Genomic DNA, 13,916 nt, shown 5'->3' with positions numbered 1-13,916 from the left:
GTAAGGAAGCTTGCTGTCTACCATTATCTTTCATGTTCAAGTACTTTGACAGAGATACTCCCCTCCTTCGCACCTCAGATCCGGGAACCTGTCTTACAGCCTGAGTGCCCTGCAGTTGTGTGTAAGCTTGAAGAAAGATATGTACAGTAGAGTTATAGCAGCAGCTGTTCTACCAAAGATTGAGGGAGAGAGAAAAAAAGGGAGAGGAGAGAAAGGGAATGCATTCCTGATGGATTTCTCATTTCGGCCTTTGGCCAGGATCTCATCCCATCACTTTCAAGCTCGCCGCTGCTTGTAAAACCCTCCACATATCACACAGGGCTCTTCATCCTCTCTGGGGACCCTATGCTCCGACAACAACATTAATCAATCAACTGCTAGTAAAAAAAAAAAAGGGAGAAAAAAAAAAGTCTGGGGCACCCCTCTCCTCTTACCACAGTCATTCACACTACCCTAACCCCTCCAACTCCTCACTGCATGCTAACTGTGCATCACACTCCAAACATGCAATTGGGTAACTGATTCCACACATGTCTTTGTCCATCTTGAAACCCCCCAACAAGGATGTCCAATATGTCTGAGTGTGTAATGCCTCACTCAGGGAAGGAGAAATGTATCTCACCACTGTTACAAGGCAATATATTTGAGGGGGGTTTCTTTTAAAAGTGTAAGAAGTGAGTCCAGACAAGATAGTTATTTTATTGATTTAAAAATAGCATTCGATTTGGCATTTTGATCGGACAAATATAGCCACACAAACTAAGCAAACCTTTTGACAGAGGTGATATAAATATAAGCATCAAGCGGTCCCTCTTTGGGTTTAAAAGAAAAATTCAAGCGTGAATTAATGTCTATCTCATGTAAACATGAGAGCAGGAGAAAAAAAGAACATGGAGCGACTGCTGCCTCTCTGCTGTTAGATAATAGACTTAAATGATGTCATGTGAAAACCTGAGGAATTTGAGACATGGCTATAATTTGTTAATGCTGTTTTGCTCATAATCTAATTCTTTAAGGCTTTGAAAGTCTCAAAAGGTCAACTTAAACTTAATTTTCTGAGAAGGTTACAAAGAAAGGGACTCTGGTAGCCAAAATATATAAATGCTCAAAGTTTCCCTACAGTGTGACGAGCATGTTTCAAGGATTGTGGTTTTAAGAATTTTCTGATAGTTTTATCTCTGTGTTTCCCCAAATATATCTCGGGGTTTGTTCTTAATGACTACTGGAGATGCCACATAAACATTTCAGCATTTAAACAGTGAGAGAGAGAATAGAAGCTAAACATGAAAGGATGTTGTTTAAATGTAAATTTCCCAGCTTGTGCATGTGAGTGCTATTTGTATCACTTTGTTCGGGAAATTTCCACCAGCTGGGCTTCCATATAGGTGCCCAAATGGCCCATCACAGGGCAGAAGAGAGGAGACCCTTTGGCCTGAGAGAAAAGCCTCTCCAGCACAGCTGCAATGACGTATCTTCCAGATGTCGTTCAGAGACTTAACCGGTGTTTGGGGCTGAGAAACTGTCCGTAGGAAGGGGGGTGTTGGAGGAGGCTCATAGACTCATATTTTAACTCGTATGTGTGTCAGCTGTCACGGCTCGCTGTTATCCATTTGTCATTAAACACAGCGATAATGTGAAAAGCAGTTTTTAGGTTCGGTGCAGAGGTAAAAGCACTCGTGCGGCAAGCACCTCTGCAAACATGGCCGTGCTGGTGCTCGGCAGCCAGAGCTCAAAGCTGTGTTGTAAATTAAACCGCTTGATTCTCGTTGAAGTGATGAGTGTTTGGCTTAGCGCTGACTCACAACCCAAACTCGTAAACAGAGCTAACTCCCTTGTGTCTGCCATCGCCTGCCATTTTAAGACCCCTTCACCATCTATCTTTATCAACCTCGCTGCCCCTTTCAGCAGAGCTACCAGCACTCCTTTACCACCCCGAGCCCTGCAGTGGTTTTATCACCCCAACTGACAAATTGTGGGATATGATCCATATCTCTCAGCAATTAGTTCCAGGTTGTCTCAGTAGGAGGGGACACTGTCAAGTCTACCTTCACTATATCCTCCACTGATGCAGTGTGCTCTGCCACTTTCCATCTGATAACCCCTCAGTTTTAACAGGAGCAGGCAGCAAAGCCATTCTAGGAGAGCAGCGCTTGTGTTTGTTCCCTGTGTTGAGGAGTGGACCGGGATGGGGAGAGCTGCGCAGGCCTCCGTAAATCAGCTCTAGCAAATGAAGCAAATTACATTCCCCTCTATTTAGACTGAAGTTTCCAAAGAGACTGACTCCAGAGTGTCGGCTGAGGCTCATCATCTCAGCTTGCTGCTGCTGCTGGCTAGCTTTCCCGAATCTGTCACATAGGTCCCCTTTCATTACCAATAAACATTCTGCATGTAGCTATTATAGTTAGTGGAATCTAATAAGGTATAAGCATTGCTTTTACGAAGCGTGCAAATCAATTTGGTAAAAAGTTTCTCTCTTTATCTGTGGCTCGCGCTGACCTGTTGGTGCATGCAGCGAGCAACAGGGAAACGGGCCTCGGTGGAGTCTGTGTGCCGGGCCGGCCTCTGTATCTGTACGTCACAGAGCAGTGTAGCTGAAGTCAGACTAATGCTGATTCAAGCGTTCCAAATAGCTGGTGAAAATATAATCTTAATGTCAAAAGGTGATACACAGTTCCCTGACTGTTAGGTAGTCATTGAGTTTCAGCAGAAAAGGCACGATGGATCTGGTTATTGTTGCCACAAAATCCAACGGGCAACTGCATTCCCGCCAGTACGGGTTTATTTTTCATAAAGGAATAAATAGGATTTGTGTAGATTGTAAAGGAGAAATTGTTGCAATGCATCAGTGTGAATGTTCTAACAGTTTCTTATTATTAGAATTTAAATGACTTTGGTACAGTGCTTCTGTACTCCTGATACTTATCAAGCTAATCCCACTCTCCTCACAAATTCACACTCCTAGCTACTTTAATTAGCATAGTGCCAGTCTGGAAGGCAGGCAGGGAGGGAATCAGAGAGAGGGGAGTGGGGACGGGGGGTGAAGAAGAAGAAGAAGAGGGGAAGGCGAGAGGAGGGGAGGTGTGAGGGAGGAGGTGAGGGGGGTATTGCGTGGTATGAGACAGAAGAGGATTTGTGTGTTGAAGCTGGTTGCATCACCCCTCTGTGTTTTCTGTGGATATGAAGTCAGCAGCACATTTTGTTTTGTCATTATCTCGGCTCTTGGTATTCATCTACCGAATGGTGCAAATTGGCTCCTGAAAGGCGTCACACATTCAGTACTTGTCTTTGACAAAATAATTCATGGAGGATTGTATAAACGGAGAATCCTGAAATATGAGTGATCCTATTTAAGAGAAACAACACTGACAGGTTTTTACTGCACTGCAGTGTCACGCCTTTACAGTGTTAGTGTGAGTGTGTGCGCGCGCGTGTCATCACTGATCGGCGATAAGAAAAAGCCAAATGCCGTTTGATCGCTGGGAGTCGATTCTGCTGGCTGAGGGTGAATGGAAGATTACATGCAGCGAACAGATGCATGCAGCTAAACACAGACACGAGACTTAAACTGTGCTGCTCCCTGTCGTAGTTGCAGTTTTTTTTTGTTTTTTGTTTGAGGTGTTTGAGGTTTGCATCTACAGCCTCTACTCTGGTTGCACTCTAAGACAATCTTCACTCCCAACTGTTCCTCTTTCTTTGTTTCCCAATGTTGAGTTTTAGATCTCCTCTTTTCGCCCTTCCTCCCAAAACTTCCTCCATAAAGATCCAGAGCTGCTGTGCAGGCCTGTCCAAGTGCACTAGATGCAAAAAACAGTTTAGTACATGAAAAACGAAGCACAAGTGAGCCATTGAAATTTAACTGCACACTTGTAGGTAGATAGGGAGTCATGGAGAAGCGCTGCAGCTCTCTGTACTGCAGAGAATTAAACCGGATTGGGGATAGCAGAGGAGAATCTGTGGTCCAAGGTGACTTTGTGATCAGGTTCCAGAGCGCAGCCTCAAATCCTCAGCTTCAGGCTGTGTGTTACTCAGTGTGAGAGTGGATGTGTGCATGTATAAGACTGTGCAAGTAATGTATGCATGTGTGTGATAGTGTACAGGCTCTTGAATACATGTTTATCCCAGTCTGTGCTAAGAGCCCAGTGATTGCTGGAGAAAGCCATTCAGTCTGTGATACATGCTCATCTTCCGTCCAATATGTTAAACATTGCATCCACTGTTTGTGCATGTTGACAGAGCTGCAGCTTGTATGGTAGTCTGCAAAACTTTCACTGACGAAATTCTCAGAGTACTCCAGATTTCAATAAATCATGGTGATATTCCAGAGTTTTCTCTGTGTGAGACTTTCCAGCAGCTGGAACAAGATGAGAAATGATTGAGATCAGACCCCTGTGCAGCAGAAATAGCTTTTCCATAGTAGTATGATAGATGAAATATATATGCTGAAGTATTTAACTGAACATTTACACTAAACTAAATTTGCACAAACTTTGTATGTCAGGTGTTTTCAACAAATGTTAGGACAACAATTAGGACAAAATAGGTTTAATAAAAAAAACAGTAATTTGAAGTAAAGTATATAAATATATAGGCAAAGTTAACAAGAGGAGGCTGTGAGTATGAAGGAAAATGGTGAAAGCAAAAAGTGACTTCAGTGTTTTAAGTGTTTTTGTGGCTACCATGATGGAACAGCTCCTTCCTAAGCTCAGATGACAAAGGGAGAAGGAAGTTAAAGTGAACATAAAAGACGAGTGGGGTGAGTCGATGAGGTCGGAGGTGAAGTGGCACTGCGGGGTGGGGTGAACGGGAGTGTGTGGAAGGAAGGGGTGTACCCCCCCGTGTCCTCCTCCCCTGAGCCTAGGCAGCTGTTTGTCTGGCCCAGTTGGAGCTTAGTTCAGACTTTGGACCACGCTCCACTACATCCCAATAGCAGAAATTTCCCGAAAGCCACACACACCACATTTGTTTTGGAATAGCTGATTGAGGGATTCAGACGTAGTCTTCAGGAGCAATCGGGCTTGAGATAAAGATTTCCTGTTGGTTTTCCACCTGCATAATTGAGGTTTACCCTTTTCTCAAGTGCCGACACAGTCATCGCCTGTTGCATCTTATTTTCTTTCTCCTAAGCACTCGCTACTAAACTGAGTAATAGTCAAAATAAAAGAAAGGAAAAGAAAAGAAAAACACCAGAGGCAGTGAATGTGTTTGAAAAGAAGCACATTCAAATTAAGATCTCCGATGGGCTGAGATCCCTTGTAGCCTCTACGAGTTTATATGTTTGTGTGTACAAAAAGAGGCAGCCCCCAAAAAGCAGTGAGTATGTCGCTGTGTAAGTCCCCTTGAAAGTGTCCCTCTTTAAGACCTGTTTAAAAGGGACGCCCCCTCTTTGTGTCCACTGTTCTCTGTGGCGTATGGAGAGGCTTTTGTCCCCTTCTTTCATGTGCTCTCACAATAGCCCTGGCCGTTTGAAACACAACAGTAGATGAACTGCGCTGACAGTGTATTAAACTCTGATGAATTGCCTGTGCGAGGCATAGATCAATGTCCTTCAACCCTTAGCACACAGTGAAACCCGGGCCTTGTCTTGGTTAAATGGAACAGGTTGCAGGATCTTTTCAAAAGGGCTTGATTATATTCATGTTTTGTTGAAGCAGAAGCCTTTTTAAAGTGTGTAAATCTTTGCTGTTCCAGAGGGTCCAATTTTTCCCCCCCTTTCATTCAGGGAAGTGACATTGTGTGTCTGCGCTTCAGTAGCGCTGCTCATTTTGCGAGCATTTTTGCTGTTTGTAGCCTTAGAACTTCGCGTCTCGACTCTGAAGTTAAAACATGTTTTTTCCCCTTTAAAAACAACCACACAGTTAAACTGAGACAGAACAATAGCTATAAACAAGTTAACTGTGCTTCCAGAAATGGGAAAAATGGGCCTCCCTCAAAGCATGCAGCAGCTTCGCAAACATACTCGAGGTGTGTGATGCGGAGCCTAGTGACCTACCTCTGACCTTTAAACGACTCCTTCCTTCTGAAGTGGGCTTAGGGCAGCCTGTTTACATAGATCACAGCCTCAACCACTTAAGAAACACAGGGACCACACTACTGAGCTCCCACAGCACCAGCAACAACACTCACGCCAACCAGCAGATTAATTGCAGGTGGCAGGAGCCGGCGGACTCCACTGAGAGTCTGTCGTGGTTAAAAACAGACGACGCTGAAAACAACAGCTGAAAATGAATCAAATCAAATCCTGTGAGCCATTTGGATTCATGCCTTTTACAAGATCCGATTTATTCCCGCAGGTCTGGTTCAGCAACAGGCGGGCTCGGTGGCGCAAACAGGCCGGGGCCAATCAGCTAGCCGCCTTCAACCACCTTCTTCCTGGAGGATTCCCACCCACGGGGATGCCAACTTTACCCACATACCAGCTACCAGAGTCCAGCTACCCCAGCACCACACTATCGCAGGGTGAGGTTGACACAGCATCCAGCCAAAATATACTCTATGTTCTGTTCTTGGAGTTTAATCAAATTTAGCTAAAGATTGCATTAGTCCTGCTTATTTGTGGTATGCCATCCATATTTTTTGTGGTAATAGTGTCATAAATTATGTCTGAATCATGTGCAGCACATAAGAACGATACAGCGAGCAGTTATCTTTACAATCACATCTTTGTCACAGTGGGACAAAAATAAGAGTTGTATTATGAGCAAAGGTCATTTCTGTCCTTTACACTTTTCCTGTGTAAAGCTGCATTTCTACGTGCCAAAGAATACACAGGAAGGACACTTAATGTGTGACTTATGACTGACTGAGCTCAAACTGTGAGGCCTCTATGAGGATTCCCGGTGGGCCTCAGAACAGATTTTAAGAAAATTTTAAGAAATTTCCCTGATTTGTTCTCACCTGTGCTCATGTGTTGTTGTTTTTTATGTCAGAGGGCAGCAGTACATTGCACAGGCCCCAACCCTTGCCTCCATCCTCCATGCATCAGGGAGGTCTGAGTGCTGACAGCAGCTCTGCTTACGGTCTGTCGTCCAATCGCCACAGCTTCTCCAGCTACTCTGACACATTCATGAGCCCCTCAGCATCCAGCAACCACATGAACCCCGTTGGCAACGGGCTCTCCCCGCAGGTCAGTCCAGCGAACTTTCATCACTTGTCTGCATATTCCCTCATAGGTGGCGTTCGCACTCTTTAGTCTACCAAAGTCTCTCCTCCCCCTCCTCTTCTCACACTTCAGAATGTGTAATTGTATTTGACTGAAAATTAAAATTCAGAAACAGCATGTTCAGCAAAATAACTGCCAGTGTGGGCTTTTATGTTCATGTTCCAAAGCCCTGGATTTATTTTAGCTACTCTAAATTGCTACATTTGTAAAACAATTGGATTAACATCAACAAATTAAAATTCATCTTGATAGCACCGCAAGTACTCAAGCTGCTCCAAACAGCGGTTTCGACTTTCCTGGGACATCTAAATCCTGCACAGCACAGAGAGAGAACACATGCAGATGAAATAATTAGCTAAAGCTTATAAATGTATACCCATAATCTTCTTCACGTAATTGTCTGCAGCTGGAGGACTCCAGTGCTATGTGTGATTTTGTTCATGTCTTTACGACGCGATTTACAAGCATCTCTGAGAAGGGTGGCACAGGCTTTCCTGTAAGTTCACCTTGCTGCTCACTTTATCTCCTTTTTTAATATTACGGGGACCACCCTGGGTTTCCCTTTGAAATAAAAGAGGATCTGAAAATATCATCCCCACCCATTCTCCTTTTGCCATCTTAACGCATGCGGCTATATGTGCACATTTGTTTGCCTTCTTCTCTCTAAATTGCTGGATTTCAGATGTTTAACCTCTTTGGACTCCTCCATTAATGAGCGTTTAAATAGGACTCTGTGGTAAGGGTTGAGCTTTAAGTAGCAGAGAATGAAAAATGATTTGTATTGATGCAAATCGTGTGTACGGAGTGAATTATACACAATTACCCATCAATACTGGCCAGTCTTGCCCACCCTCACCAACAAGATGTGGTTAACAGGCAGAAAATAAGATTGAAATGGTGTGTAAAGAGTTGAAAATGAATTTCAATGCTGCATTTGTCCACAATTACCCCGTCGTTCACACGTGTTTTATTGGGAGTTTTTTTTTTTTTTTCTTTTTTTTTTCTTCAAATATTTCTCAAAGCAGATTGGAAACATTCTTGGTATTACCCTCTTTCTTCAGAGAAGAAAGAATTAAGGATTTTGTGACAAAAAAGAGATTTTCTCTCCTTCTGGAGCGACGGAGGATAACATGGAGGCTCACAGCGTGTTTGATTGTTAATCGTGGCACAGGGGCTTTAACTGCTAATGCTCTCACTGCAAACCTGCAGAAAAACACCAGGAACATGGAGTCTTTTTTTTTCATTAATGGCTCTCTAATACTGGCGTGGGGTACACTGCCGCTTTCTCTCCTTCTCTTCGTAGACATTCAAGAATGTGTTGGGATATTAAACATTTCCTGTCATAGTGAGGATTAGGACAGGAGCCTTTGGGCAACTCTGCAGCTTGGATTTTCAGTATTCAATTACTCTATCGACAGGGTTTGACAAAAGTCTTTGTATAAAACAGCCTAAAATAAACTTTATTTGTTTATTGTCCTTTTTTTTAGATTTATTTAATTATTTTTGAAGTTAAACTGTGGATTGTGCGTCATGTGGGGGGGAGTTTCCATATGTATTTAGTGTGGATGTTTTGGTTGCGCAGTAGTTTGCACCGCACTGAAGTGAACGCATGCAGAATGATGTGTGGCATTCCTATCAGTCTCTCAGCGTGGACATGAATGCTCCCACTGACAGCAGAATCAGAGTTCACTCCCTGGTGCAGCATCCCGCTGTGCTGGGCAGCTCCTATCTGTCCCCCCTCTCACTTCACAAGCTCGTCACAGAAAACTCGCGACACAGAAAATTCACAGAACAAACAATCACTTTAACATCTCAGAGTCGGAGAGGGCTTTGTCTTCTCCTTGCATTTAACCGAATTTCAATCAAATGACGGCTGGGTTTCATCTTTGGAAATTATCGGCACACGTTCCACACCTCGCTGTTTATTTTTCGTGTTATTTTTTTATTCCCCTGTTTTTTTCCCCTCCTTTCCTGTAATCGAAAAAAAAAAAAGGCAACACAAAGAGACTCTCTATCGAGATGGAAATGAGAATATGATATTGTAAGTTACACACGGCATCTGTTTGCTCGAGATATGCTTGTGCATTGGAATGTGCAAGCTATTTCTTCAAGTGCCTGGCATTGATGGCCTCGCGGTTGCTGTAAAGATTGACAAAAATTCTCTGATTCGCAGTAAATGGGCTGCGGTGGCGAGGTGCCAAGTCTGTAATGGAATCCTGCAGCGTTCAGCAGTCCCGACAGGAGCTCGCGTCCATCCCAATCCCATAACCTATCCCGACAGCACACATTTTCCCATTACAGGCAGTGGAAAAGCCATCCACACTCAAACTGGTTGCTGTCATTGTGGGATATACAGCGTGTTTGGCTGGTTGAGGGAGGCAGTATATTTAGGGGTCATGGGAGTGAAGCTGTGCATGGCTGGGCAATAGGTATGAAACCAGAAGTGTGTTTTGTTGTTGGTCTTGTTTCATTTAGCGGCACAGCAGGTGTTGGAAAAAGGTACAGGCAAGGGCATGGAGGTTAGGCATTCCAGCCATCCTTACCTGAAGATTTAAGCTTGACGCCTGCTTTTTCTCTCCAGTCTTTTTTCATTTTTAATATTCCATTTGAAATAGACCCCTTGACCTTTCATCGCCACAATACTTTGTATATTAATTTTGCACATGTAAAAAAGAAACAAACAAGCAAATTGGCTTTCTTTCAGCTGAAGAGGTGCGCTTTAACAGGCAATCATCTCTCAAGCACGCAGCACATTTTCAACAAATCCCAGTAATATGAGGCTGCGAGATACTTTTCAAATGATTCTTTGAAGCAGCGTTCATGGCCATTGCATTTGCGTGAAACCGTTTGGGCTGAATTCCTCATTATTGCATGACAGGGACACCTGCTGGGAGAGGAAAGAAAACAACGGCACTTGCTGAAGCCCAGCGAAAGGAGCTCAGTGGCAGAATTTCTAGAAATATAGAGGAGGAGGGGAAAAAAAGGGAACAGGAAGCATTTCTCTTGTTGAATCAAAGTGGGAAATGCATGCAGGGCCTGTTGTAGGGTGTCCTTATGATAAGGAGACGTGATAGGGAAAGTGGGAAGTCTGTGAGCTGGATAGGTATGGTGGATAGAGATTTTATTGCTGTTTTGATGAAGGAAGTTCACAAAGTTTTTTGAGGAACTTTTTTTTCTGTTTTGCAGTTTTATGAAAGTGTTGTGTGTTTTGGAATGACAAGGATGTGTGTCTGTGTGAATCTGAGGAGGGCCTTTGGGCTGTGTGAGTGGGCCGGGCCTCCACACACACGCACACACACACATATACACACACACACATACACGTACACGGGATCAGAGGCAGAGCGGCTCTCACCCCTGCCTCCCTTTGATCTGTGTCCCCAGGCCTGCCTGCCCGCGCGGCGCTGCACCGTACCACGCACGCTGACACCATGCTCACCAGCGACTCCCCACAACTGTCTGAGAGAGATAAGCCAGGGGAGACTCCAAACTGTGCTGCTGCTCTTCCATTAGCTAGCGCAGACGCTTCTTTTAAAAATGGGATGAATTATTTTTAAGAAGCAAGCTCTGCCGTTGCCAAAAAAAAAAAAAAATGGAGAGGGGAAAATGTACGGAACAATCTGGAGCTCTGGCTTCATTCCGCCTCCCTCCCTGACTTCTAACAAGACATTCTGCACCTGAATACCAATGAGAGGGGGAGATTCATGTAGTCCCCCACATTATTAAAACTTGGGCATTAAGCCTCTCACCGGGCACTGTGTCAGCTGGCAGGCTCCACTGACAACAAATCAAAGGGGATGAGCACATAGCCTGCATTCATAGCTCAGCCACTCGCAGAGCAAGTGGGGGAATACATACTGGTTAATTAGAACTCCCATTAAAACAAATACTGTTTCAATTTGGCAAGTATAAAAAAAGATGTAAGAGGCTTTCAGAAAAAAGAGACCTGCTGTCGGCAGTTGCCAAGAAAATCCAGGGACTGTAAATCATATCCACTGGCTATACTGTTTCTGCACAGATTATTAGTGTTTGCTGTTGTTTTGCAACACTTTTGAACTCTGAGGAAAGATTTTCTGTCTGCGACACCGGAGACGTACCTCTGCGTGCGCTGGCCTTCTGCTTTGTGATAATACATCTTGTTTTTGTTTTCGCTGCTTGCAGACGAGTGTGACGTGACTAATAATTTTCTTGCTCAGCTTAAACTTGATGCATTGTGACAAAAAAAATTGCTGTATAAGGAGCCACCTTTGCAGCATCCATGCAAACCTCATTTTTCCCCCCTTTGCAGCAGAGACAGTGCTTTAGCTCTCTAGCCCCTGTTTACCTGAGCCATTTGTTGCTCTCTCCATCTTTCAAAGTCTCTTGAGCAGCCATGTGCTGCCATTTTCTCTTACGTTCCAAAATATCTTTGGTTGGAGCTTGGTGTATTCATAATCTATTTTTCACCTACCAACCTTCCTTCCCTCCGCTTGGCTTTTTGTCATCCAGCGATGCCTTGCCAATAGTGCTTTGCTCTCTCCCTCTCCCTCTCTCTTTCTCTCTCCCCACCTTCCGCTCTTGCTCCAACTCTCTCCCCTGGAGAGGCAGCTCTTCTCCCTACGCCCAGATGAAAGGCTATGGCGGACAATAAAAATGCTATTTAAATGCAAGGGTGTTTGTGTGCGGGTGAGAGATATTTCCTGCTGAAAGTGAGCTGCTGCATCCTGATAAATAGTAAATATAAGGGAATGTGATTTACATTTATCTTGCAGAGGCAGCCAATATGAATTTCAGTAAATCCTAGAAGATGGGGATTTAAGGAGGAAAAATGACTGAGACTGATTCACATGCTGTGTGTCCCACGCAGTTGAAATGCCTATAAGGTGGAGAGCGGCACTGCCTTTATGAAAGTATAGGCACAAATATCGATCCTATCTAAAATACCTATTACACATGGGCGTACGCAGTGTCACATGCTCATCTGGCGGGGATTTCCTTCCTCATATGCAGACAATTTGAAGGTTACTTGTATCATCATAATGATAATAATAGTTATAATGACATAATGTAATAATGTCTGCAGTAACAGCCTGCTTCACAGGTGAAGTGTCTGTGAGGCATATGCTGGGTGACCTGTCTCTTCAGGGTGAAGGGTCAGGGTTCAGGGGGTCATGGGATGGCTCGAGAAGAAGGAAGGCTACTTTGCTGTGAACCTGCCCCGCTAGCCAGAGGTTTGGGATGTTGTCTAGCTGCATGTGGTTCCTTTTAGTTCCAGATGCCACTCTGACAGGTGCATGGCTGTGATTAATACTAGCTGACTTTTTTTTTCCTCTCACCCATTCTGTCCCTCCTTCTTTCTGTTTCTTTCTCCCTGTCCCTCATTGGTTTATTGGCTCTCCCTCTCTCTCACTCTCTCTCTCTGTCCTCTAACCTCCATCGTCGTGGGCTCATTCTTGTGACCCCTTTGCAGAGTTTATACCGTGCTTCCAGCTTTCACAAGGGGGGATCGCAAAGAAAAGGAAAAACTTACTAAAAATAAGCTTCATTGCATGCACATCTCTGTCTCTCACTCCCTTCTACATCCAGACAATAAGATGAGAATATGGGAGGTTGTTGGGTCCTCAGCTGGTTGTCTCATGCAGCAGCTCGCCCCTTTCAGTCTCCAGCTGAGAGCTATTTCACTATTTATTTACATGTAATTATGGCTATGAGGTGCAGATATTAACACTGTCAAGAACAATTTGACCTGACATTTTTCACTAGACCTGGCCCCTGCTGTTTTCAGCAAACAACCCCCACTCCTCCCCCCTCCTCTTCTTCTTCCTCCCTCTTCGTTTTTCTCCTTACTCCCTCGATCAGCCTTGCTTCTTGCTTCTCTCTCGCTCGCTGTCTCTCACGCACACACACACCAGGCCCTGCCTTGCTGAAACCACTCTCCTGGAATCAGAAAATCTGCCGTTTAATTTAGAAGAGGCGTTGGTGCAAGGTGCGGCGAGCTGAAGTCTGTGTGCATGTGTGTGCCCGCTTAGAAGGGGCCTCTCTTGTTCCCAGTGGCTGAATCCATCCCATAGTTACTCAAGCATATCACTAGCAGAGAATAGAGGATTGCTCCCCACACGTTCTCCAATTGCAGCCCAATAGACGGTATATTAACCTCTGGTTAGTGCGGGGCCAAGTTTATAGCTTATGCTGTGGGATGTTTAGGAGGGGAGTGGGGTGGAGTGGGGGTCCTTTTTCCAACTTGAGCAGCTGTGCTTTCTGGAACGCTAAGGCCGCCATGAGCATTTAGCTTAATGGAAATTTGCAGAAACACAGAGGGAGCGTGTCTAGCCTTTAAAATAAATATGAATTTTATTCCACTTCCGCTTATTTAAGCTTCCTTTGGTACGTGTGAACAGCTTCATGGAGCGCAGAGGGGACAGGCACAGGCGCAGAATGGCTAACATGTTGTGAGGAGTGACAGCTTGTTCCAGTGCCCGCTAATCGTCCTCATCTGTGCCTGACATGTCAATGCCCACATTCTGTCAGTGCCAATCAGCCACTTAATTGAACACAATTAGCACCCCACCACAACCCCCCATTTGCATTACATTCTTCAAAGGCCCATTTCTGTCCCTCCAGCACCAACTCCCCCACCACCACCACCATTCTACCTCTCACTCTGCTTCTGTCTCTTCATCCTGTGGCACTAGTGGAAGACACTTTTCAGTTTTTATTAATGTGCCGCGGCCAATTAACGCAGTGGCATGCAGGCCTGAGCCCGTCATCTGCTGCCTGC

At 44.6% G+C, this 13,916-nt stretch overlaps 1 protein-coding gene across 1 annotated transcript in view; it reads left to right on the top strand.

The window, feature by feature from the left end:
• The window catches only part of pax7a (paired box 7a), a 57,520-nt gene that overhangs the window by 35,329 nt on the left and 8,275 nt on the right, over positions 1-13,916 (top strand). Inside the window, exons 8-9 of the mRNA XM_031732717.2 lie at positions 6,291-6,456; positions 6,927-7,123. Coding sequence (XP_031588577.2) covers positions 6,291-6,456; positions 6,927-7,123 — 363 coding nt within the window. The remainder of the gene's footprint in view (positions 1-6,290; positions 6,457-6,926; positions 7,124-13,916) is intronic.

The sequence above is a fragment of the Oreochromis aureus genome, linkage group 5 (genome assembly GCF_013358895.1).
Source record: "Oreochromis aureus strain Israel breed Guangdong linkage group 5, ZZ_aureus, whole genome shotgun sequence".
Lineage (NCBI taxonomy): Eukaryota > Metazoa > Chordata > Actinopteri > Cichliformes > Cichlidae > Oreochromis > Oreochromis aureus.
The sequence above is the reverse complement of the archived record's forward strand: the minus strand, read 5'-3'. Positions and strand labels throughout refer to the sequence as shown.